The sequence below is a fragment of the Rhinoderma darwinii genome, chromosome 1 (genome assembly GCF_050947455.1).
Source record: "Rhinoderma darwinii isolate aRhiDar2 chromosome 1, aRhiDar2.hap1, whole genome shotgun sequence".
Classification (NCBI taxonomy): domain Eukaryota; kingdom Metazoa; phylum Chordata; class Amphibia; order Anura; family Rhinodermatidae; genus Rhinoderma; species Rhinoderma darwinii.
Genome location: NC_134687.1, coordinates 176,513,589 through 176,540,867, shown reverse-complemented (window position 1 = coordinate 176,540,867; position 27,279 = coordinate 176,513,589). Strand labels below are relative to the sequence as shown.

General features: G+C 38.6%; 1 protein-coding gene across 1 annotated transcript in view; it reads right to left on the bottom strand.

Annotated features, from left to right (window-relative positions):
* Nucleotides 1-559: 559 nt before the first annotated feature.
* Nucleotides 560-27,279, bottom strand: part of TACR3 (tachykinin receptor 3) — a 154,489-nt gene continuing 127,769 nt past the window's right edge. Inside the window, exons 4-5 of the mRNA XM_075860611.1 lie at nt 5,028-5,224; nt 560-4,058 (exon numbers count right to left, since the gene is read on the bottom strand). Coding sequence (XP_075716726.1) covers nt 3,737-4,058; nt 5,028-5,224 — 519 coding nt within the window. The 3' untranslated portion in view covers nt 560-3,736. The remainder of the gene's footprint in view (nt 4,059-5,027; nt 5,225-27,279) is intronic.

The following is a 27,279-nucleotide window of genomic DNA, read 5'->3' as shown; positions in this document are numbered from 1 at the left end:
AAAATGCAGTGCAACCTGTATGGAGTGCGAAAGCCCCTTTTGTATTTAATTTCTTTTTTATGTTTTCTAATAATACTTGAAGAATATATACGTAAGAGTTCAGTAAGTTCCCCAGATATATTCATACATCTTATTTTTAATTGTGAGGGTGACTATTAATGATTTTTTTAAACGAAGCTCCGTGATTGTCTTTGACCAAAAAAAATCATCTGTTTTTCTGTTTGTTTTTATATTCTTTTGAAGTCAGCCTTGCTTTTCTGAATGTAAAGTGAATATAATACCTTCCAAAACACATATTTTAACTCACGTAAGAGCATTTCAAATAATTTGCGCTTATGAACCTTTTTATTCTTTATTTAATTATATCACATTCTTATTAAATGGCACAATATATTGTAAATTCAATGAACATATTCTATCTGGATATAGGCTTTAAGCAAATTATATAAAGTTTTAACATCAATATATAAAATGTTGTTACAAATAAAATGCATACAAAGCATATTAAAATGATAAAATACACAATGCATTTGTTTTGGTGATTAATATAAAAAATGGTAATTGAATAAAATACACATATACTGTACATTGTATGTACATTGTACTTCTAAACACATAAAAGCAACGATATTCAATACTATTGGATAAACTTTCTGACAAGCTTATTTATATATTCACTTATCAAATATACTGTATATCATTGTGCTGTCATAATTCTTTTTTTTTTTGCAAGTAATTCATTAAAATTACTCCATGATTCTTGAAGGCTCTTTGAAAAATAGATGAACAATAATAACATAACAGAGAATCAAAGAATCATGAATCAAAGAAGTAAAGAATTAAACAAGAGTGTATAGATTATATTAGTATTTGAACACAATGTTCTGGTTATCCAGTTGTGGTTCAGATAATATTATAATATTGTAGAAAAATATGTCTGCAGAGAATTCCTATTCTATCTCAAGTAAACCTGCATATTGGAAGCAGTTTAGAATGAATGAGCAAGATCCTTTGATTTTACTAAATTTTGGACTCACATAGAACCAATATACATGAGTATAAGATCTGCCAGCAGTTTCAAAATAAATTTCTTTTAAAAACACTCTAATGGATGAGGCTGAGTATGGAATAAGAAATTACATTCAGTTCATGTGACAGAAGATTGTGTTGTTGCATGTTTTGTAATAGATTTGTATTTTTTTATATATTCATTTTGTTAGCTACAATATTGTATTATAGCATTCCCTTTCCACTGAATGGTATCCTTTTTATCTTTTGCATATTTGCTTTTTCCTGTCAAATGTAATCCCATGTAAAGGGATAAAAGCTATATAGATGTTGTGAAGGTTAATATTAAAGTAAATGCATTCAAACTAATTGTGAAACCTCAATTCACTACTGGACAATAGATTATAGTTAGAATTACAAATTTATTTAGAATATAAGACATTGTTTAAGCACTGGTATATTTTGGTAAAATTTTTCAATATTTTAAAAATTTTAATTTGGAGGAATGCTGGAACCTGCTTCTATATAGACAAAAATAGGAGTCTAAATGCTGTTAACAAAAGTTGTGCCCTATTAGTTAATTAGCTTTAAAGAGTCAACCATTCAAGGTGAAAAAATGAAAAATGTTTTTCACTTTTAATTTCTTTGTCTGAAAGACAAAATGACAACGTCCTGGATTGAAATTCCTGTTATTAGGCCTATGTCTATATTTTGGTAATTATTGGATAGGTAGCCTCTTTGTATTTGTGTGTGATATCTACTGCTTTTAAAATGTGATTTGAGTTTTCTGTACTATTATTTGTGCTGATTCTGTTTACTTTTTAATATATTGCTTTCCAATAATGAAAAAAATAATAGGAAGTGTCAGACTAGATAGATGCTGCACTATCTCAGATCAAATTATTTTTAATTGAATGAACTGAAGTTGAAAGTGAGCTGCAAAATCAGACCCTCGAGCATGGACTGTATCTGGTCAAATCTGGAGGGGCTGCAGGACGGACACGAACATTGCACTTTGATGACATACCAAATTGATATGTAATCAATCACTAAAAGTACAAAACTCCTTTAATAAAGACTTCAAAAAGAGTTGTTTAAATCAGTAGTATATAAGGAGGATATTCAGACTATAATACAATTGAATATGGTTTAAATAACAGAAAACATTAATGAGCATGAAAAGAATAAAGTGAATGAAAACAAATAAGATAACTAATTAAAAATATTTTAGAAAGTAGATATTTAGGTGCTGAGACAACAGAAAAAAAAATAATTTAGATAATGCAGGCATCATAGTTATGGCTTCTGCAAGTGGACAATGCAGACTATAGATTGCTGTAAACGGTACCAGCAGGAAAGAGGCATGGAATCTGTTCTTCCCTGCCCCTTTAGATCATGATTACATAACTAAATAATATTTAACATGGCTTAAAACCAGAGTTTCACTTTTGATATTCCACTAACAATTTTGTGAGTATTATCCATTATCCAATATATGTTTTCAAACATTAAAGGCTTTGAGTCCCTTTGCACTGAATTGGTTTCAAATGGTTCATTTGCTTCCTATATGCAAATTTAAGCAACTTTCAAAGTAGTTAAATAAATTCCTACCATTTTGTTGCTGTAGAGTCTGTGCAACTCCTGTACATTGCTGGCTGGTATGCTGATTCTGACATCAGATAGCACACTACTCCTGACTGTGTCTGCTCTGTCTGCTCTCCTTTTCTTTTCTCTCAGTGTTAGAGAAGGGGAAGGAAGTTGTACTTGGCAGATCAGGGTATGGAGAGGGACGAAAGCAGAGGGCAGATCACATAGGCTATAAGTATCAGAGCATAGATTGGGAGGAATGCACACATGGCAGTCTGAAATGGGGAGGGGTTTTTCCACTCAGGCTGTGTATCAGAATATAGAGAGATAACACATGACAGACTCTGCAGGGAGAGGAAAGGGGGATCACACACTTCTCACTAGTGTCTGTCAGTAAAAGGGAGAAAAGATACCTCATGAGCTGTAGAAGAAGAAACTGGTACACAGATAAAGCCGAAACGTGAGAGCTAGAGGAGGCAGCAGCCTTTTGGATTGACAGACCTCACATCCAGCATGTATTCCTTAGAGGGACATACCCACGTGAGAAAAGTCTAAAATTAGGAGCAGGTTGCAAACTGAACAGCAGGGGGTATGGGAATTAATGAAGGAATGGTGATTGCAGCTGGAAACTTAGTGCAACTTTTTTTTTGGTTTTAACTCAACGTAACCCCTAAACTATGTAAAAAATATTTTCCATGTCAAAGGAGTCCATAGCCTTTAAGCTACATATTTTCTCTTTCTCAACTGTGTGCCATAATATTTTATAATATATATTTTAGTCTACAAATGGTACTCAAAAAATAAAGTCACAAGTCATGCCGTCAATTGCACTGGCAATGCACAAAACAGCACAAAATATTACACATGCAAACACTATGTCTTTACATTCACCTACTGACACTTGATAAGTTTAAATATTGTGAGATAGGGGACTCACATGGAGCTGTTTTCTATGTTAGGCAACCTGGCTAAAATGCATGAAACTAACAAACCTCACCGATGCTCACAGCCAAATTTTTTATCATCAAATAGTTATCAGTCTTTTTTTCTTGTCATGCCTATTTCATTACAAGTTGAAAAACAATTGGCTGAAAATAGATTTTTGTTTTTAGTATTTAGTTATTAGTGCCTGTTTCACAATTCAGGAATAGCAATCTACTGACGTACAGGGTGAACTAATGAATATTGAATTTGTAGAGGCATCTGTAGAGTTTTGTCGGGAACAACCATTTAAAGTTGATTCGCTAGAAGCAACTCTTTTCTTGTGACTGTGAATAGACCTGGAGTTTTCACCATCATTTGGATCAAACACAACCGTCAAGCTTGATTCCATTCTGGATACTGTGTATAGACTGCTCTGCCTTGTTGGGTGGAATCTGGTGGATTTGAGCTCTAATTCATCATAACTGGATACTTCGATAAATGGACACCATCTGAATGCTCTTTTGAAACCGGCACGAAATCTGTAAAGGAACAAAACAGGACATAAAAAGATAAAAGCGACATAGAGAGATTACATATGTTGTCTCTATCCTGATCTAAGTTCATTTCAGTATAACCACATAAGGGAATGTGTGTTGCACCTGCAGCATGGTTCCTACAATATGGCCATGTTACAGAACTAGACCTAAGTATCTCCTAAGAAAAAAAGCAACTCCTTCATTTTTCCGACCAGTTTTGGTCTTAATCGCCAGATTCCCACCAATCATTCATGGTGTATATTGTTTATTTTTACTCATTTATTGTCATATAGTGTTTATTGTAGAAAACATTAAGCCACATACAGTAAATTAATATATTCAAATAATGTTAAAAACTAGTATAAAAGTAAATGAAATAAAAATGCAACTCATACATTTAGCAATGAATTACGACAATTAGAGAACATGTTCTATACACCAGGACAAAGAGCTTGTGCATGTTTTATAACACTGTACAAGCAATAGAGATTACGGATTTGAGAGCCCTAATATTTGCAAAATACAAGCTGACAAATGTATAAATGGCTATATAATTTCATATCTAGGTTACATTATGCAGATTGTAATCAAATTATGTTCATACATATTTCTATAAATAAGGTCTAAATTATGATTATGATCTCAAAACTAATGTGGGGAAGATGCAGTTAAGTTCCACTTACAACCCATCAGTTAAAACACAAAGTAATTCCTCATGCCACAGCTTATGATGGATATGTATCACATGAAACATTTTATTTCAGACCATTGACTCTAAACGCTTCTAACACTAATTATAAGACAGAATTCACAGTCTGGAAATTAGCCAAAGAATTTTCACTCCCTACGGGAAGCTTTTGCTGCCTTGTTAAACATTTAGAATAGCTGATTGAATACTTGAAGAGTAATTGTCATATCAGGCTCTCTAATTGATAGATCTGGGTGCAAGGTCTTCCTGCATTTTCCTCTTACCTTTTATTTAGACAGCAATATATTATAGGGTTGTACATTGTTGAGCTCATTGCCAGCCAAAAAATGGCCAAATAGATTTGTTGGATGTATTTCCATCTTTCCACTTTGATATCGAGTGCAGTAACAATAAAGAATATATGATAGGGAAGCCAACAAATTGCAAAGGTCACCACGACTACAATCATCATTTTCACCACCTGCAAAATTAAAGGACAATGCCAACATTACCAACTTCTTCTATCAGAAGCTGAAGCAAATGTAATTTATGATTGCTAAACAATCCGGCAAATATGTACCCATCATTTAGTATGTTTGTATATTAACTAAAAACTTTTGTGTGTACCAATGATGTGCATAAATGCCCGATAAAGCTGAATTGTTGATTATGATGATACACTATTTCGATATCTAGACTCATCTGCCATTTGGCAAGCTAAATACACATGACCATGAACTGTAAATTCATGCTTAAACTTAAAATGAATATCCAGCTGTAAACGCCATTTCAAACAGGGTCATACATATCATATGTTCCGGGGCACTGTAGGCAAAAGGTCCCACCATCTTTTTTTTAAAAGTACTTGCTACTAGTCTGCATGTAAAGAACTACATTAATTATTACCATGGCTTACCAACTAAATGCGTGAGTGTTTTACAAGAGAGTCAGCATGGTGTTATGTGACAATGAGCACTTCACTATATTACAGACCAAGGGGCCCAGATACAGTATTGCACAGGGACCCTCTGCTGTCTTTGTATGCCTCACATTTTGCATATACTGTAGAATTAATCAACCTAAAATTTTTTGACATGGATACAATTCTGGAATAACATACATGCTGCAACTCAGGATCAGAAAACAATACACAATAAAGTACATTTACCAAGTTACTCATCTTTCAGTTAGCAATTTATATTTATATAGACATACCCTTTAAAGGGAAACTCCAACCAAACAATAGTTTCCCTTGTGCTCCAAGGAATGTGTCCGTCTCTTACCTGTTCTTTTTTCTTGCTGCTTCTATCGCTAAATATCACACTGGGCAGTTGCATACCAACAGTATGAATTAGGCGTTGGTGGCATGCATTTTCTTATTGAGTCTGTGGGGATCTATGTGTCACTAATACAGGCACCAGAACTTCCTGTATGATGAAATTGCATGGACTGCTCCACACATGCCTTCCTAAGGGGTGTCAGGAACTACTTGTATAGTTACTGCTCATGATTAGACAAGATCCTATCACACAGTCAGAATAAAGAAGATCACAGCTCAGCCTCCCTGGCTCTATACTCATAATATCTTAGCTTATTCATGAGCATATTTAGGAAAGGATAATCACACTCTCTTCCCATAAGACAGAATTGGTACTGGCACCAGCTGCTCATGTGGTGCTGTACTGAGGCATCATGGGATTGATAGCACAGCAAAGAGAAAGACGGTTGAAATCCAAAGTTGAACATTGAAAATGACATCTGATCAGAAGCAAACAGAAGTCTGTGTTACATGGAAGTAAGTACAATATATATATATATATATATATATATATATATATATATATATACACATACAAATCTTCTTCTTTTTTTTTTTTTGCTTGAGAAAGGCTCCAGTGGACGGAGCTGAAACGTTGTATGGGCAATAAAGTACCCACTTTTTTCACCTAAACTATTGGAGTTGCTGCTCATTTTTTGATTCCTATATATATGTATATATATAGTCAAATCCAATACACAGGTCAGCACTCCAGGTTTAAGTGAAAGAAGGATCTTTTTATTCACCACATGCAACGTTTCAGGCCTGCTCAATGGGGCCTTTCTCAAGCAATACATTTCAGTGTTTAGGTGCACATATAAATACATAGTTTGTAACATCCTTGTAATCATGCAATAAAATTCCAATCATGCATAAAATCTTAATTCTAGTGTAAAACAATGTGATCAGAACATCACCATATGGTGTTTACATTTTGTCAATAAAATACGTGCAGTTGATAATAAGGGCAAACCACCCAAATTGTTGAAAATATTAAAATACAATCTAATTGGCTAAATGCCAATAGAGCCAGTGCAGGTGTAAAACATTCCAATAAAATGAACAAAATTAATTCAATGGTATTGAATCCGGCTCACCATTACTTGAATCCCCTTTCCTCTACCATGCTGTTTGATTCTGCCGATATTTCCGGGTGCCTGTTCACATGCGTCGAATAGCATGTCACTCTTGAGAACTTCGAATGAGTCGTGGAACGCACTCACTCCAATGGCACGCATCTCGCGCATGCTCTGTCTGTCAATGTGTTGGAAATCGTAACGGACGTAATACATTCACTTTTCACTCTATAATTTTGTGTATCTTCGATGATTCCCACAACTATGAATAAACCTCCTTAGTTATGCAAAATATTTTAGTACTGCTTTTGCTTTGTTTGTTTTTATGTATATATATATATATATATATATATATATATAGATAGATATATCTATATAAATATATATATATATATATATATATATATATATATATACATATATAAACATATATAGATATCTTTATCTATATATATATATCTATGTATATATATATATCTATATATATATCTATATATATATATATATATATATATATATAGATATATATATATATAGATATATATAGATATATATCTATATATAGATATATATCTATATATATATAAAGCCCGGATATAAATAGAAAATCAGGTGGTGGTTGCAGTGATGGATAGTTGTGTTTTAGCTGGAAATCTTTTTAGAATGTTAAATTATCTGAAAATATACCCAGATAGAAAGTGTTATGGAAAATGACTTAAAATGATTTTCCGCTTTGGAGACACTTTCCTAACATATAGCTAGTACCAAAACAGGAGGTATGATACATAATGGCAGTACCATTTCTGTACAATAGTATAGGTACAGTTTACAATAGCCTGTATTCTCTAGGGTGCTGCCTCTCTGCTCACTAGAGTCAGAGAATACAGACTCCATAGTGTGATTTATAGATCTACTGTGTACTATAGCAATGTAATGTAGGTATTAAATTTGCCACCAAAGTTGATCTTCACATTAGAAATGCTTTGCTATCATGATCTAATTTAATTCAACATATATAAAAGATTTACAAATTAAATTAAATCTCTATTTTACCAAAATAATATTTTCCAGCACACACTGTACCAACTCGCTACATCTTTATCTTACCATTAGTGCAAATGACTACTATCTTTTATTGTTTGCTATTCTGAAGGGCAAGTCTTCAGGTAACATAAGTCACAATAGATGCATTACTTAAAAGAACACAACCTACAAATGAAAGATAAAAGCAAACAGAGTATAAACTTGCCTACACTGTTTGTCAATCTGCATGATTTCCTGCATGCTCCCACTTGTATAGATCTACTGAGAACACAGGGGTTAATTTCCTGCTGCTCTCTCCCATTTTCATCTGTCAAAGAGAGTCTTGGCCAGTGGGTGTGGCTTAAAGGTTATGTACACCTTTGAAATATTTTTTTTTTTTTAATTAAAATATGTATCAGTGTGATTGGTGGAACTTTGAAATTACATTTTAATGAAAATAATTTTTCTTTTTTTTAGATACAGCTGCTTTTTATCCTGTAAGCAGAGCAGCTGTATAGTGTGCTGAAACCTGTATCCATCAGGTCAGTGGCACTGATGGGTTCAGTGTCAGCGAGTCCTATGTGTCTCTGACACGCAGGATCGAGCTGTTATAGACGGATTCAGGTCTTAGCGCATGATACAGCTGTGTATAGGACACAAAGCAGCTGTATTTAAAAAAGTAAAAATATTTTTTAATAAAATGTAATTACAAAGTTGCACCAATCACACTAATATATATATATATATATATATATATATATATATATATATATATGTATTTCAAAGGTGTACATAGCCTTTAACATTCTCTGTTAGGCTGGGTTCACACGACAGGGTCCCGCCCGAGCCCGAGTGTCGGCCGGTAAAATCGGCCATTTCGCCCGGCCGGTTTGCATAAAGTTTTGCATCCGTTCCGGGCCGGGCAGATCTGGACAGTGACATCAGCGGCAACTCCTGAAGGGGAATCCCCATGTGTTCGGGGATTCTGCTTCAGGAGTTTCCCCTGATGTCACTGCCCAGATATGGACAGAGACATCAAGCGCTCTGTCCAGGAGCGGAATCCCCGAAAACACGGGGATTCCGCTCCTTCAAGGAGCTAAAGTGGGGCTAGCACATAGCAGGGCGGGGAGATACCTCCCTGCTCTACTATAGTGACGTCGCTACAGTAGTAGCAGCCGCAGCAGCAGCTGCTAGCGGCGCCATGGAAGGTGTTGCCGGGCCAGGGCGCTTTTAAAACAAGCAGGGGAAGGGAGCCAGCGCAATGCTCCCTCCACCTGCTGTACACCCCGGCCCTGCCACACAGTGTACAGCGTACAGCCATTCGTCCGAATGGCATAAACTCCTCCTCCTCACATGCACTCTGCGCTGTGAGGAGGAGGAGAATGAGCGCAAGCGACGGAAAACCCGGCCATCACTCGGGACACATTCTGGTGATGGCCGTGTATTACCCGGCCCCATAGACTTCTAGTTGATGGCAGACAGTGCTGACTTTGAAATGGCTAAGGTGCTCTATTTTAGAGCCATTTATATGTAGGCTCTATTTGCCTCTTTTGCTGTCATTTCTATATACACACCCATTAGTGTATATTTATATGGGTGTAATTGGTTGCTGTGTCTGAACTCTTGCATCTAGTTTTGATCAAAATGTGCCACCTACTTGTGGTCTTTACTTAATAATCTGGATGCAAGATATTATGTATGTCAGCTCCACCTTACCCTTACAATACTTACTTATATAGTGTCATCCTGTTTTTAATTTTTCTATGATTTAAATTTGCATGTATCATTGTCTGGTACCTTTCTCATACAGTGGAAATCATCTTTAACTTTTAATGTGTTTTCTGTTATTTGTCTCAATAAAATTTTCAACTTTTAATTAACTTTCGGTGTGTCAGACTCCGTCCTTTAGGTTTATAATATATTAAGAGGGTAACCCTCCTTTCTTTTTCCCTTTCAGACATTTTATATTAATACAAAGATATTTATCTAATTAATGTTTAACTTTTGGGGATTGTGGGTTGGCTGGCTCTGCTCTTTTGGTGTTCTCCATATAGGCATAGTAGTATCAATATTTTATTTAGACTGTGAAACACTCGCAAAAAAAAGGTTCTATAATTAATATGTATTTGCGGCTAATTAAAATTTTCTGGAAAAACTCTCAATACTGAGGTTAGGAGAATGAAAGATTTACTGCAGCTAGTGAAACGTTTCTATTACTGTGGCGGGAATTGATTTTTTTGCCTTGCTAGATTGTGTTCCCTGCTGATGGGAGATGTATTAGGTGTCTTCTTTTACGTGGAATTGTATTGCTAGCTATTATCAACAAATTAAGATGAACAGAAGACTTGATCTAAATCACATAAAATTGTCCATAGGCATAAAATACCTCTTGGATAAACAGTGATTCGGTCAACAGTTATCAGTTCCGATTCACCACTAAAATGCATGTTTGGCTCCATTGTTGATATGTTATTCTCTTAGAGCAGGAAGGTATAAACAAATTCAAGACACACCTGACTCTGCATATCTCTGGGGAAAGAAAAGAGTTGACCAGCTGGATCCCTGTTTCCTCTAAGGGCAGCCCATGACTAAGTATTCCAAGCACGTCTAGTCTAACTGAAGTATCAATATGCACCACTCAGCCATAACATTAAAACCCCTCATCATCCTAAACATGCCTCTCAATTATACCTTATTCACCAGGCTTATTTATCCATGGCACATGTACCCAGGTACCGTTCAGGTAGAGAGGATGTTTGTCCCAAATGCACTCGAGAGTCTGGCACTATGACACCTTGCTTAGCGATACATCCAAATCCATGGTTTCTGGGCTCCAGTGGTTAGGTTTCTTCTTGATGTTATGGGTTCACCAATACTCCTCAGCCTGGCTAATGGAGGAGGAGAAATCTGCTTGTAAAGGGTTAATCTGCTAGAGGAGGAAAAGACAGCTGCTTGCTAAGGGTTCATTTGAGTCTCTGTCTACATATACATAGAGCCAGCAGCAGCCACACACTGATGAGAATGTTGGAGAGAAGCTGTGACAGAATTTAGCTTCTGTTGCTTTTGTATTTCTGGTGGGAGACTTTCCCATTCTCCAGACGACCCCTCCTCCTCGAGCAGCACCATTATACACAGGAGAATCATGTTACATTGCTGCTTATATAACAACATCCAGCATGCAGTAAGGTCGCAGCAGAGATCTTCCCCGTGCACACATGCTGCACACTCGCAGTACCCTCCCCCACAGTGGTCTCTCCCAGCTCAGAAGCAGAAAGTACTGTCATCTTCTGAGACTTGTACTGCTCATTGCTGCATGTGGAGGCGTCAGCTGAAGTTGTCTCAGATCTTAAATGGCCAGAGCTTTTAGCACTAAATTAGAGAGATTTACAATTTTCCTCATTATATATATTTGATAAAGGTTCTATATTTTGGTATCTCATTACTTTATAAGGTTACTTAAGAAGTGATAGATCCTCTTTAATTTCCATATGAATAAATCAAGAGTAATTTGTGTGTCATCTTGTCCATTATAAATGATCATACAGCCATGGTTTATAGTGTTTGCTAGCTGAAGCCTAGCAATTCTGAAATAACTGTATGCAAGTTGTAACATGTGTCACCTTGAATGTAAGACCCCATCGATGCGATAAGCCAATGGTGCTGAATGCATAATTAGCCATGCGGATGACTTTCATGGCCCTTTTCACTATCCTAAAATGGGGAATAAGCACTTTATTTTAGGGATTTGTCATGGAGATGCATTTAGCCACTGTAATACACTATATAAAAAACAAAACTGAACAAAATGTGAAATTTAGTTTAGGCATGCCACAAATGTTAGTAAAGCAATGGGCGCACTTTCTGACACATACTTTGTGAGATCATATATATTGTTATATCTATTTGTGATTGCTCCCCCGACGTTATAGGGATATGTTTATTGCTCTGAGCCTTCAGATTATTTAAGGGGATAAGTCCTTGATATACACATGTTTTAGTATATGTGGGTTTCATTTTGTTCCTATTCATGGTTCATGAGCCATAATTATCTGTGTTTTTTTCTCCATGAGTGATTTGTCCTTGAGCCGTATTTGGGGCTAGGACTTGGGTCCGGCATAAGGTTGAGCATTTTTAAATGTATTACATTTTGTCTGTTTTTGTATTATGCAATATTATAATATAATTATTCCATTTATATTTGAGGGGCAATCTGGCATAAGTGTCTTCTTGCTAAAAATATGCTATGTTTTTGTACATGTTGACTTGCGCTCTAAATAGATATTCTTGTTGCCCATTGTACATTGTTCTATTTCTAAGACTGGCGTATGAAAAGCCAATCTTAAAAAATTCCCCTTATTGTTTTTTCCTTGGAGAATGATTACAATTTCTAAAGTACAGCAACACAGAACAAAAATATATGACCTTCCATTTAATGTGAGTATGATGATTACATTTACAATGGAAAAACAATTAGTCCAATGAAGTGTTATAAATTACTGAGTGTCTTGTAGCAATACTTTTATGTAGATATATATATAGTATATACACAACATAATAAAGTCACAGTTACAGAGAGCCCATTACATTTGACAAGAATCCTAATGAATGCATTAAAAAAACGACTTTACTGTTTTTTAGTTTTGGAGAAGGTGGAGCAAATTTGTGCTCAAATTTTCAAAGAACTACAAAATGGCTAGCTAATAAGAATGGTTAGAGTTAACTATTGCCTGTGTTGTCTGGTAACTTTTATGTGCTGACTCCTTTAATAGAACATTCTCTGATACTTTTCTTGTTTTTGGCATTTGTACTATGTTCAGTAAAGCAATGGAATAGTAAAATCTAATTAATTTTAGGTATTTTTTGTACTAAAAAGTTATTTAATTGCAACTGGTATTATCACAGTTTTGTAATTGAACTCCACTGTTTTTGTGCTATTAGATCACTTTATAGGGTTCACAAATTTTAATCATTGCATAATTTTATGTATACGTTTTTCCCCCCACAAGACTAAATCGCAGCACTAGTAAGTTGCATTGTACCTTTCCAATTCGAGTTCCCCATTTCGTAAATCAAAAGCAATATGCCGGCCAATAGTGTATTCAGTGAATCAGTTTGCCAGGTTTATCATTTTCTTTTGACAAACGTAAATGAAAAATGATGCTTTTTTGCCATTAGTCTTAATTAAAAATATTGTTTTTATGTCTATAGCTTCTAAACAGTCCTTTGTTTCTCCATAGTAACAGACTACAAACAAACCCTGTGTAGTCTGATCCTGCAGTCATATTGCCATTCATCTGGCCCCTACTGTACTTCTTGCTCACCTACAAAATGTAACTAAGCAATAAGTAGAAGAGTTATAGAAGAAAATGCAACTGCATAATCAGACTGCACAGGTTTGCTAACCCTTTAATGACCAGCCTATTTTAAACCTTAATGACCAAGCAATTTTTTACGTTTTTACATTGTCGCATTCCAAGAGCTATAACTTTTTTATTTTTGCGTCGACATAGCTGTATAAGGTCTTGTTTTTTTCCGGGACAAGTTGTATTTTTTAATAGCCCCATTTTGGGGTATACATAATTTATTGATTAACTTTTATTAACTATTGTTTGGGGAAAAGAAAAAAAACTGGCATTTTCGCCACTCTTTTTTGCATCCTAAATCTAGGGGGTTGTGTGGCGCTATGTACAAAAGGGGGGCTGTGTATGGAGCTATCTACAGGGGGGCTGTGTGTGGCACTATCTAGCGGGGGCTGTGTGTGGCGCTATCTACAGGGGGGCTGTGTGTGGAGCTATCTACAGGGGGCTGTATGTGGTGCTATCTACAGGGGGCTGTATGTGGTGCTATCTACAGGGGGCTGTGTGTGGAGCTATCTACAGGGGGCTGTGTGTGGAGCTATCTACACGGGGGCTATGTGTGGAGCTATCTACAGGGGGCTGTGTGTGGAGCTATCTACAGTGGGCTGTGTGTGGAGCTATCTACAGGGGGGCTGTATGTGGAGCTATCTACAGGGGGCTGTGTGTGGAGCTATCTACAGGGGGGCTGTGTGTGGAGCTATCTACAGGGGGGTATGTGTGGCGCTATCTACAGGGGGCTGTGTGTGGCGCTATCTACAGGGGGCTGTGTGTGGCGCTATCTACAGGGGGGCTGTGTGTGGAGCTATCTACAGGGGGAGCTGTGTGTGGTGCTATCTACAGGGGGGATGTGTGTGGAGATATCTTCAGGGGGGCTGTGTGTGGAGCGATCTGCAAGGGAACTCATGGGGATGATTTTTCCATTGACCGGTAGCAGAGTTACACAACTGGAAAAAAAATCCCCATCATGTAACACTGCTACCTGTCAATTGAAAAGTCATCCACTACAGGATCTCCCTCTTGACTTTCATTGTTCTCAGCCTTTTGGTTTGTCCTGCAGCTGCTGCCGTGATGAGCAAATGTTATACCCAAGATAGGAAAAGTAACACAAAGACTACATAACCGGATCCATAATATCTGTGATATCCAGACAGTCTAGAGATCCGCAGTGAGAATGTGCGCTTGTTATTTGAAGAAGGATCTGGCCATGATTTGATGTGTTTATGCAGGATATTGGGCGTGGTTAGGGGCGTGGCTTAAAATGTCCCTCTTTTCCAAATTCAAAAGTTGGGAGGTATGTTACTGCCTGTAATACTGCCTGTTAAAACGGACAGGCATCTGCTAGGCCATGCCTCTGCAATCGTCAGATTTTCTGCTTTTAGGAGATATACAGTACAGGGTGTAGGGGTGTACAGACTTTCAAGATGTGCAGACCTTGTTTTTTAAAAGCTGTTACTTTATAACCGGTGCCCTTGAAAACAGCTTCGTATTTTGAGACGATTTTGAGTTTGCGTGTGAACATACCCTTACAGCTTTAGAGTTTTAGAGGGGGATGGAAAATTATATATCTATACAATCACCAATTTAATTTGCATGCAAAATTTGGTTGGTGGGTCAGTGCAATTTTGGTGTTTCTTGAACACACGCACCTGTCAATATAGACATGTGTAGTATGTATGAACTCCTCACATATGACAGTTTTTTGCAACGCACATTTTGTTAGCACAAGGGGTCTGCTAGAGTATGCATCTTTGTCGCAAAGTTTAATTTTCATTCAGTTTTTGCATATAATCCGTTTGATGCAAAGTTGTCTGATGGTGGTTGTGTGTATATATTATGCTTTATTTTTATACATGATATGCTATGCACTCTCAAAAAATGAATATTTTGGAAGCATAGTAGTTGTTTGCTGTGTGCATTAAATATTTTTAACACATTTGTGGGTGATGGCCAAATTTTGCATATTTCAGCATTTATCCCTTGTTGATGATACATGTTTTATTGTATATATGAACTTTGCACACCTTGGTCTATTATTATTTTTATATGGTTTATATGTGTAAACTTCTGCTTGTATGTGAAGTTTAGACGCAAATGTATGTTATAATGCATTTATTTTAAAAAATCATTCCTGTTTGTCACAAATTTACGTGAAGGTGGACATGGCTGCCAACAAAAAGTCAAGACAACTGTCACGGTATCTTCTTTCAGGAAATATAAATCCCTGAATTTAAAAATTGTTACTTTCTTTTAATTTTCCATCTTAAAATCCGAATTTTGGCCTCTTCACTTCTGGTGATTTTGTACAGATATGTGCATGTAGTCTTAGGCCCAAGCGCTATGTATCAACTCTGCACACATTGAGCTTTTATTTTGGAATGTTTTGGGGCATCTAATTTTCTGTTATGTCACACATTTAGCAATAAATATATTTTTATTTTGCATTTTTTAGGAAAACGTACATTTTGACACAAAATTACATGATGGTGCCTGTGTGTATAAAGTACTGAGTGTCATTTTGAGAATGTGCCATTTGCCTACTTCCAACACATATATAGATATGGGAATTTAGTATGAATTGTTTATTTTTCATTTTGATTTTATTTGCACAGGTCAAAATTTTAAAATTGTCCATGCTATCAGAGGTGCAAAATTTTCAAAAACTCATGGCAGCGAAAGATTAAAATGGGAAAGGGCACTGCTAAAGCTACCAAGCTTTAGGGCGGGTTCACACATAGCGGAATTTCACTTAAATTCCGCTGCGGACACTCCGCAGCGTTAATCCGCAGCGGAGCCGTTTCTCCATTGACTTTCACTTTAATTTAGCAGTGTTCGTTTCCACGATGCGTACAATTCCGCTGCGGAGCATAGGCTGCGGAGCGGAATTTGGTGTCCGCAGCATGCTCTGTCTGTTGCGGAGCAGTGGCGGACTGGTTGCGGACTCATGGCGGAATTTCTCCATTGACTTCAATGGAGAGTCAAAATTCCGCAATGAAGTCCGCAGATCTTATGTGTGCTGCGGAGCGTATTGTTTTTACTACCATGACATTTCTTCATTCTGGCTGGACCTATGTATTTCTAGGTCTACAGCCAGACTGAGGAAGTCAATGGGGCTCCCGTAATGACGGGAGCGTTGCTAGGAGACGTCTGTAAATAGTCACTGTCCAGGGTGCTGAAAGAGTTACGCGATCGGCAGTAACTGTTTCTGCACCCGGGACAGTGACTACCGATCTCAATATACATGTATCTGTAAAAAAAAATATAAGTTCATACTTACCGAGAACTCCCTGCGTCTGTCTACAGTCCGGCCTCCCAGGATGACGTTTCAGTGTAAGTGACGGCTGCAGCCAATCACAGGCCAAGCACAGGCTGCAGCGGTCACATGGACTGGAGCGTCATCCAGGGAGGTCGGGCCGGATGCCGAAAGAGGGACGCGTCACCAAGACAACGGGCGGTAAGTATGAATTTCTTTGACTTTCACTAGGGAAAGTGCTGTCCCTTCTCTCTATCCTGCACTGAATAGGGAGAAGAGAAGCACTTTTCCTGCAGTCCGCAGCGGCCAGTCCGCATCAATTTTCTGCACATTTTGTGCAGATCCGCTGCAGAATCTGCAACGCAGATTCTGTGCGGCATTGATGCGGACAGTTGCGGAGGAATTCCGCCATGTGTGGTCATGCCCTTAGTCTAACTACTGAATAGACAAAACCCTGAGTGACATGTAAGGCCCGGCTTATAAATTCTACAAATCCTTAATCGCACTTACATCACGTTGTTGCTGGCTCCTAAGTTTTGGAGCTACATAGCTCCTAGACCTGGCTAAGATTTACTACACACATAGATATATAAATAATCACTGCATACGTACACACAGTTTGCACACAGACTATATATATATATATATATATATATATATATATATATACAATATATACACTCCTCAACATTGAAATTGCAACACCAAGAAGGGCAAGCCGTATGGTTCTGCAAGTTGAGGAAGTAGCAGGTGTCGCTAAGATCTGCAAATAATCGAATTTTCAAGCACCCAGGTCCATTATGTGGTACATGGTGGGGGCATAAAAGCAATATTGAAAGCAAAGTTTTTTAGCCACATGAAACCTCAAAAATCGGATCATGTGGTGTGGGATGATTGTGCGATACCTCCTGTTCCTCGACATGCCAGTTATCACCACTTGTCGCAAACTGAGAGGGACAGAATCCTTGAAATGAGAGACCTTGGTTCATCACTCCGGCAGATAGCTAAACGCCTAGGCCGACATGTCAGCATTGTTCAACGTTGCGTGTCCCGCAGGTTGGGAGAACAACAACCAACGGGAATCACAGCAAGAGGTGCGCGGAGGAGAACCTCTGCACAGACTGATTGATTGGAAAAATGGTGCATAGTGATCCATTCTGTACTGCAAGTGAAATTGGACATCACATCCCAAGCCTAGGGCTGCAACCATTGTCGACACAAACCATCAGAAGGCGTTTGCACGACATTGGGCTACGTGTCAGACGTCCAGCTACAGGTGTTCCATTGACCACACTCTACCGCTCTCAAAGGCTATCATGGTGCCTAGCAAGACAGTAATGGAGGCTGGAATGGACGTCTATCCTCTTCAGCGATGAGTCCTGCTTTTGTCTAGGACGCAATAGATTGGTCTGGAGTCCATGTGTGCAATGCCATGAAAAGGCCTTCACAAGGGAACGTCACACTGGTCCTACTCCTAGGATTATGGGGTGGGGTGGCATAATGTACAGTAGCCGGACCCCTCTAGTCTTCCTTTCAGGTACACTAATAGCTTGGCGTTACATTGATTTTGGTAGTGGAACAAGTGCTATGGCCATTTCCCCAAAGTGTCCCAGAAGCCATTTTTCATAAGGACAATGCTGGGCCATATGTTGCTTGTGTTCCTGTGAGCAGCCTGCGTGGCCTAAACGTGCTACCATGGCCCTGGAGTTGTCTCTCATTGAGCACATCTGGCACGTCATTGGTTGACACTTGCGAAGGGAGCTGCCAGCAGCCAATCTTGATGATTTGTGTGCCCAAGTGCATTCAGTGTGGCATAACATTCCTCAGACAACCATTAATGATCTTATTGATAACAACCCAAGGCGTGCATTTCATCGTGGGCCGCTCATACTCGATACTAAATAAATTAAGATGTTTGGAATATTTTGTTTCCATTTTTTTAATCATTTGCATATCATTAACATGTCTAGCAATACTTTGTTTTCCGCAATTCCAAAAATTTTCCTTCTTGGTGTTGCAATTTCAGTGTTGAGGAGTAAATATATAAAATACTGTCAAAGCATGCTCAAATAACATTTCCATCAATCGGTTAAAAAATGGCCAAATGACAGAGTCAGAGAGTGCCTATGTATTTCCTTACCAATACATTCATATAAAGCACAAATGAACACTACCTAACTGTGACTTACTGTGCAGATAAACATTACATGCAATGTCCATGTAAATAATACATACAGGGTCCAGATAAATAATGCGTAGAGTGCCCAGAGAAATAGTGCGCACAACAACCAGATGAATGGTGTACACAGTGTTCAGATAAATAGTAACATATAAAGAACAGATAAATAATACGTAGAGTGCCCAGAGAAATAGTGCGCACAACAACCAGATGAATGGTGTACACAGTGTTCAGATAAATAGTAACATATAAAGAACAGATAAATAATACGTAGAGTGCCCAGAGAAATAGTGCGCACAACAACCAGATGAATGGTGTACACAGTGTTCAGATAAATAGTAACATATAAAGAACAGATAAATAATACGTAGAGTGCCAGAGAAATAGTGTGCACAACAACCAGATGAATGGTGTACACAGTGTTCAGATAAATAGTAACATACAAAGAACAGATAAATAATACGTAGAGTGCCCAGAGAAATAGTGCGCACAACAACCAGATGAATGGTGTATACAATGTTCAGATAAATAGTAACATATAAAGAACAGATAAATAATACGTAGAGTGCCCAGAGAAATAGTGTGCACAACAACCAGATGAATGGTGTACACAGTGTTCAGATAAATAGTAACATATAAAGAACAGATAAATAATACGTAGAGTGCCCAGAGAAATAGTGTGCACAACAACCAGATGAATGGTGTACACAGTGTTCAGATAAATAGTAACATATAAAGAACAGATAAATAATACGTAGAGTGCCCAGAGAAATAGTGCGCACAACAACCAGATGAATGGTGTATACAATGTTCAGATAAATAGTAACATACAAAGAACAGATAAATAATACGACTTATAGATAAACAGTGCATACCACAACCAGATAAATAGTGCACTGGACTCAGATAAATGACTCTATCATAGATAAATCATTTCATAAAGCATTTAGATAAATAGTGCACACAGTGACCAATACTTTTCTCCAACATTCAGACAAAAATTGCTTTCAGTGACAAAATAGTGGATACAGTGACTTGATAAATAATGTGAAAAGTAAATTGTGCCATACAGTGCCTACATAGTTCCATACTGCATCCAGTTTATAGTGTCCAGATAAATAGTGGCACAGCTCTTCTTATTGGTGCATACTGTATATTGAATGGGTTCTGATCCTCTAACAAAATTACACTGAGAATTTAAGTAAACATGTTACCCAGTTTTTGCAATATTACCGACTTTGTCTAGGGAGCAGAACTATAAATCACTCATATTACTGATATAAATAACTGCTTTTCTTTGCAGAATTTCTTCAATTCATATACAGTGGTAGGTTATCGTGTAGGTCTCGCCACAGATGCTCCCCATCAGCCACTTAGAGTTACACTTGCTTTTGTGGTCCAATAATATTTTCTCTTATGCTCTTGCTTAAAGAGAAACTCTATTTAACTCATGAAATCACATGTACCACCCCCTAACCTATCCCATGTTATAACAATCTTCAGAGTTTCCCCCATGTCACCTCCAACTTGTTTTTATAGAAGAGAATATTTTTCGATCCTGTCAGCCATCATGACTGTAGAAATCCCTACATGCAATAATTCTAAAAACGACATGACAATTGATGAATTGCCCAGGAATCACATATGGAGATGTAGTTAAATTACATCTATCAGAAGATTAGGTTATATATATGATTTCAAATAGTATTCAGGATGATGGAGAGCCACAAATGCAGGTCTAAGACATAGGAAAATAAACCTTATAGGCTGTAAACTGTGCACTGCGCAGCTGCATGCATGTCACAGGCAGTGTGCAAACTCCAGCCCACTGCAGGGGAGGTAGAGATAATAAAATAACTATAACTTTACCTAATTTACAGAAAATAGGAAGCAGCATAAAGGAGATTCATGGACAACAGCAGAATATACAGAGCTAAGAATATGTGCATTCTTAGGGTATGTTCACACGTTTAACCAAATACGTCTGAAAATACGGCGCTGTTTTCAACTGAAAACAGCTCCTGTTTTTCCAGCCGTTTTTTAATCAAATAGCGTTTTTCGCTGAGTTCTTTTTACAGCCGTTTTTGGAGCTGTTTTTCTATACAGTCAATGAAAAACTCCAAAAATGGCATGCACTTCTCTTTCGCGGCCGTTTTTCAAAAAACGCCTTTTCTGAACAGAACGCCGTTTTTCCCATTGAAATCAATGAGCAGATGTTTGGAGGCGTTCTGCTTCCGATTTTTCGGCCGTTTTTCGGCCGTTTACAGCCCGAGAAACGGCCGAAAATAAGCCGTGGGTACATAGCCTTAGATTTGTGATATGCAATGGCACAGGCACATTCTGCATTAGATTGATACCGAGACCGAGATATACAAGAGACCGCAGTGCCTTCAGACGTTATCATTACAGATGACAATTTATATGGGATACAATGTTATTTTGAGTTTCCCTTTACCAATCGATGACTAGAAATTTCTTTAAGAATTTCCTGAAAGCGAGCAGAATTCATGGTTCCTTCAGTATAATACAATTTTTCAGGTCCACCATCACACTGCCACCATCGACAGGTTTGACTGTTGTTATAGTGTTCTTATTGTGAAATGCAAAAAAAATATGTTTTTTAAGATGGGTCAAATGGTTGTTAAATAAGGCTTCGTTCACATCTGCGTCAGGGCTCTGTTCCGTCTGAGCTTTCCGTCAGAACGGAGCCCTTGACTGACACAAACTGAAACCGTAGGTTTCCGTTTACATCACCATTGATTTCAATGGTGACAGATCCGGTGCCAACGGTTTCCGTTTGTCACCGTTGTGCAAGGGTTCCGTCGTTTTAACTGGATGAATACTGTAGTCGACTAGATGTGAACTTAGCCTAACTTTGTTGATCAAAGGAAAGTATTTTTCCCTTTGTCTATCATTACACTTTGCTCAATGATGACGTTCAGACTATATGCATAATAATAGAAATCTGAGATGAGGCAAATGCTTTTTTCACAGTACTGTGTTCCATTGACAAATAGTTTGTTATATCATGTTCTTCTGAACTCTCAAACTGAATATAAATATGTTAAATGGAAGTTGTAGCATAATTTATGTCCGAGCCTTTATTTTACTTCTCTGACTGCTAATTATGTTTACAGCAGGATTACTATACCTAGAAATAAATTAGAGCAAGTAAAAATGGAAAGCAAACAAACACTTGCCTGTTTGCTAGTCAGAAAGGGATTCCGCAAATCCCTGAAACAATTATTTGTGAAATTAATTGTGAAATGTAGCAGAAAAAACGGTCTTTTAAATGTTGATTTTCTAAATTATTTGGCTGATTAGTTGGAACGGGTGGTGCTTAATTAGAAGGGAGAGGCTTAACCCTATCGCTGCCAGGGTTTTGTGGACATTTTGCATCTCTGGTAGTCACCACAAATCCTAAATTACTAAATAAAAAAATCATACTAAACCCCCATACTATTTTCTCAAAGTAGACATGCGGCACATTGTCAAAATGTAACTCAGTACTTTATACACACACAGGAACGTCATGCAATTTTGTGTCAAAAAACAATTTTTTCTTAAAAAAAAAAAGAATAAAAATTCATATTTGTGGTTAAAAGTGTGACCCAAGCAAAAAACAAGATACACGCCACATCCTAAAAATAAAAGTTCAAGACGTGCAGAGTTCATACTTACCACTTAGGCCCAGAATTAAAGAGACCAAAAATATGTTTTAAATTAGAAATGTTAAAAAGTAACAACCTATAAATCACTGGGATTTTTAAACCTTAAAAAGTGAATGCACCCCCAAACCCTATATATTTCCTAAAAGCTGACAACCTAACAATTCCAAATGTCTTGAAGTGCGGTTGGCACCCATGTCCACCTTCATGTAACTTTGTGACAAACCGGAATTATTTGTGAAAAAAAAGCATTAAAACATTTGTGCCTAAAACTCACATACAGATGTGCCATTCCTTACCTTTTCTCATATATCAACATATCCTGAGGTTTGTGGCGCAAGATGAACAGCTTTTAAAAAAAAAACACATGGTTTTGTGATACTCTGTCATGAGATGTTTATGCTTTATCCGCCTGTGTGTGGCCACTCAGTGGTTGTGATGTAAATTGCAGCCTGTCAAGGATTTTGCTAGCATGTGGTGATATTGTATTGAATTTGTTTCATGAGAAATTGGAGTCTATAACCAAATTTATGCAAAGGTAAGGAAGGACATGTCTATACAAGCAGAGGTTTACACTAAAATAAATGTAAATCTACTAGATCAAGCTGGGCAAAGTTCATATATACTATAAATGTCTATATCAACAAGAGCTTGTTCTCACAAAAATTCTAAAACAGAGGCCATGCAATATTTGTCTGTCATCGAAATATGTTAAAAATATATACTGCACACCGCAAACAGCTACTATGCCACCAAAGTGTATATTTTATGAGAGCACATAGCATACCATGTATAAAAATAAAACTTAATTTATATAAATAATCACCTTCACACAACTTTGTATCAAACTGGTTCTATGCAAAAATTGCATACAAATTATACTTCGACTTAAATGTTTATGTAAGCAAACCCCTTATACACAAAAATGTACTCTGCATAAGAACTGCAAGATGTGAGGAATTTAAACTTACCACACATGTCACAGGTGCAAGTTTAAAAGTAACGCCAAGAGTGAAGGAATGCGCCAACCAATTTTTGCATGCAAAAATGAATTGAGGATTATATAGGGATATACTTTTCCATCTCCCTATACAAACTCTAAGGCTATGTTCACATGTCGCAGTCAAAATACATTTTTTGCTGCGATTTTAAAACAATTGCAGAAAAAAACATGCAATTCTTTGAAAAGCGCAACAAAAAATACCAATTGACCGCTACGTGTGAGCACAGCCTAACCATAATCATTTATCTCAAGTTCCTAAACCTAATCTAATGTGTTAATACTGATTTTTTTTTTTTGTGGAACTAGTTGGAAAAGAAAGTTTATGGCGACTGTCAGTGGGTGAAAATGTATTTTCTGACTGACGGAAATCTTTTCCATCCATCAGAAATGTATGAAACATTTCTTTCTAGTGATAATCTTTGTCGTCATGAGTGTAGTGTGCAACAGGTATCGCTAATGAAGCGGTCATCAGATTTTACACTTAACATTGGGTACGGACAGTAAAGGAACAGTGTAAAATGTACAAATTTTATTGATGTTTGTGTGTGCATGTGGTGTGAGTGCTTAGTGCAACTTATTTGAAACTGCAATCTGGACACTGGTGAATGTTCCGATTGTGGAGTCAGTAAGCTGCCTAATAAGTTGCAGAGGGATGATTAGATGAGCTTCTGCCATATGTGACAACCAGAGAGTAAGGGCATGCCCACACGTGGCGGATTTCCTGCGCAACTGTCCGCATCAATGCCGCACAGAATCTGCGTTGCAGATACTGCGGCGGATCTGCCCAATATGTGCAGTAAATTGATGCGGACTAGCTGCTGCGGACTGCGGGAAAAGTGCTTCCCTTCTCTCTATCAGTGCAGGATAGAGAGAAGGAACAGCACTTTCCCTAGTGAAAGTAAATGAATTTCATACTTACCGGCCGTTGTCTTGGTGACGCGTCCCTCTTTCGGCATCCAGCCCGACCTCCCTGGATGACGCGGCAGTCCATGTGACCGCTGCAGCCTGTGATTGGCTGCAGCCGTCACTTAGACTGAAACGTCATCCTGGGAAGCCGGACTGGAGACAGAAGCAGGGAGTTCTCGGTAAGTATGAACTTCTATTTTTTTGACAGGTTGCTGTATATTGGGATCGGTAGTCACTGTCCAGGGTGCAGAAACAGTTACTGCCGATCGCTTAATTCTTTCAGCACCCTGGACAGTGACTATTTACTGACGTCTCCTAGCAATGCTCCCGTAATTACGGGAGCCCCATTGACTTCCTCAGTCTGGCTGTAGACCTAGAAATACATAGGTCCAGCCAGAATGAAGAAATGTCATGTCAAAAAAGCAAGACGCATCCGCAGCACATATAACATTTTCTTGACAGCTGCGGACTTCATTGCGGAATTTAGAATCTCCATTGAAGTCAATGGAGAAATTCCGCCATGAGTCCGCAACCAGTCCGCCACAACTCCGCAACAGCCCTAGCATGCTGCGGACACCAAATTCCGCTCCGCAGCCTATGCTCCGCAGCGGAATTTTACGCATCGTCTAAACGAACACTGCTAAATAAAAGTGGAAGTCAATGGACAAACGGCTCCGCTGCGGATTAACGCTGCGGAGTGTCCGCTGCGGAATTCAAGAGGAATTCCGCCACGTGTGGCTTTGCCCTAAGTCTGCTCCCTAATGAATTTTGGAGGTTGATAACATGAATAATAGTTCATGTTATCAGCCCCCTTAGGTCCTCTACAGTCATACAGGGACAGAAGTAAGATCACGGATTCTCCTCCTCTCTCTGAATGCTACCAGCACATTCTCCGCTACCCCTCTGTCCTCATCCACACGAGCTGAAGTTAGAGCTGCAAATATATGACTACTAGAATCTTGGCTTGAAACAAGACCCAGATTGCAGCGCTAGCTGCTATGGAGCCTGAACTACCGCCTTTAGTAGCAAGGACATAACAAATACATCCTTGGCATCTTAAGAGCCTCCCTGCAAGGATGTATGAGATACATCCTTGGCAGAGAAAGGGTTATTCTTGGCGGGGAAGGGATCATTTTTGCTTACCCGCATATTGTAAAGGGTGAAATAAACTGTGAACATCCGCAACAGAATGAGCATGCTGCAGATTTAAAAATCTTCATGAAAAATCTGCATTTCCATCCTGTGTGCTGGGGCTTTTCTGTCAAAACAATAACGTTAGGTTCTGCAGCCTCCCAGCAATAGAACAAACAATAGAAGCTTAATTTCTTTATATAAACCTACTGTTCTCATAGTCTTAGCAGGAAGAGTATGGTTAACATTAAATAAGGACTGGGAATAGAGTTTTGTTTCATTTTTGTTTTCTTATTTTTTTTTCATCCATTAGATTGCAATTTGAATGACAATTAAGAAAAATAAGTATATAATAGTGTAACGCCAGTGGCGGGTCCCACTCCTGCCAGTGGTCCCTGCTGCTAGATCCTGTAGCTTCCTCCATCTTCTGCATTCTCCTGCCCACAGCCTCTGTGTTCCTAGTCTCTTAAGGGTGAGCACGTGCAAAATTAAAAAATCACCCAATCATCCCTGCTGCTCCCCAGGTATATTTAGGGCACCTTCACCATCTCCCAGGTGCCTGAGCAATTTTGGAACAACCTAAAGTTATCCCTCAAAGGTTGTATGCACCTGATTCTGTTGCTATCAGTTATCAGTCTGTATCCAGTGGTCTGTTACCAGCCTGTGTCTGGTAATACGTTATCAGTCTGTATCCTGTAAACCGCTACCATTCTGGGTGCAGTAATCAGCTACCTGCCTGTGTCCAGCTGCCAGCTATCTGCCTGTCTTCTGCTGTCTGCTATTCATTTGTGATCTGCAGTCAAGCCTCCATCCGTCAAGGTACCATCTACCTGTGCCTGTCTTGCATCTGTCTGGCCAGCAGCTACTCCGCCGGAACCAACTCAAGAGGTAGCGACCTGGCAGTCCCCCCGCTGCAAATACCAGATCCCTGTATAGGGGTTAAAGGGTAAAGATCTGGGAGGCTGCTTAGACAATGCCCTTAGAGGTGGCCCTAAGCCAAACTGGCAGAGTAGTCCAGTGGGTCCACAAACCTGTTGGCAGGGGCGTAGCTAGGGGGGGCAGGCGGGGCAGGCGGGGCATGTGCCCCGGGCACAATCCGGTGGTAGGGAAGGGGGGCGCCGAAGAGCAGCTGATCGCTGCTGACAGGCGCCCGTATGTCGGACACCTGCAGCAGCTTTAGGAAGTGCCAGGAAATTACGGCGTTCTGACTGGGGTCTGTGACGGCCAGGGAGTGGACCAGTCCAGTCACCTTACCTGTCAGTGGACCTCACGTCAGTGACATGAGGTCAGATGAGACTCAGGTCAGGGGACAGGTCCACTTCCGTGCTGCAGCCTTCCAGCATCTGCCTCTACTCTGTGCTCTGCTGTGCCGAGAAGCAGAGAGGAAGCTCTGCCCACAGCCCGTCCTGACCTGTGATGCTGTCAGCAAGGAGACATGGTGAGTGTCTGTGTGTGTGTATGTGTGAATACAGTGTGTGTCTCTGTGTTTGTATGTGTATATGTTACAGTGTGTGTGTGTGTGTGTGTGTGTGTGTCTCTGTCTGTCTGTGTCTCTGCATGTGTTTGTCTCTTACATCTACTACATTATCTGTACTCAGAGAGTTATCGCTGTGTTATCTGTGGTG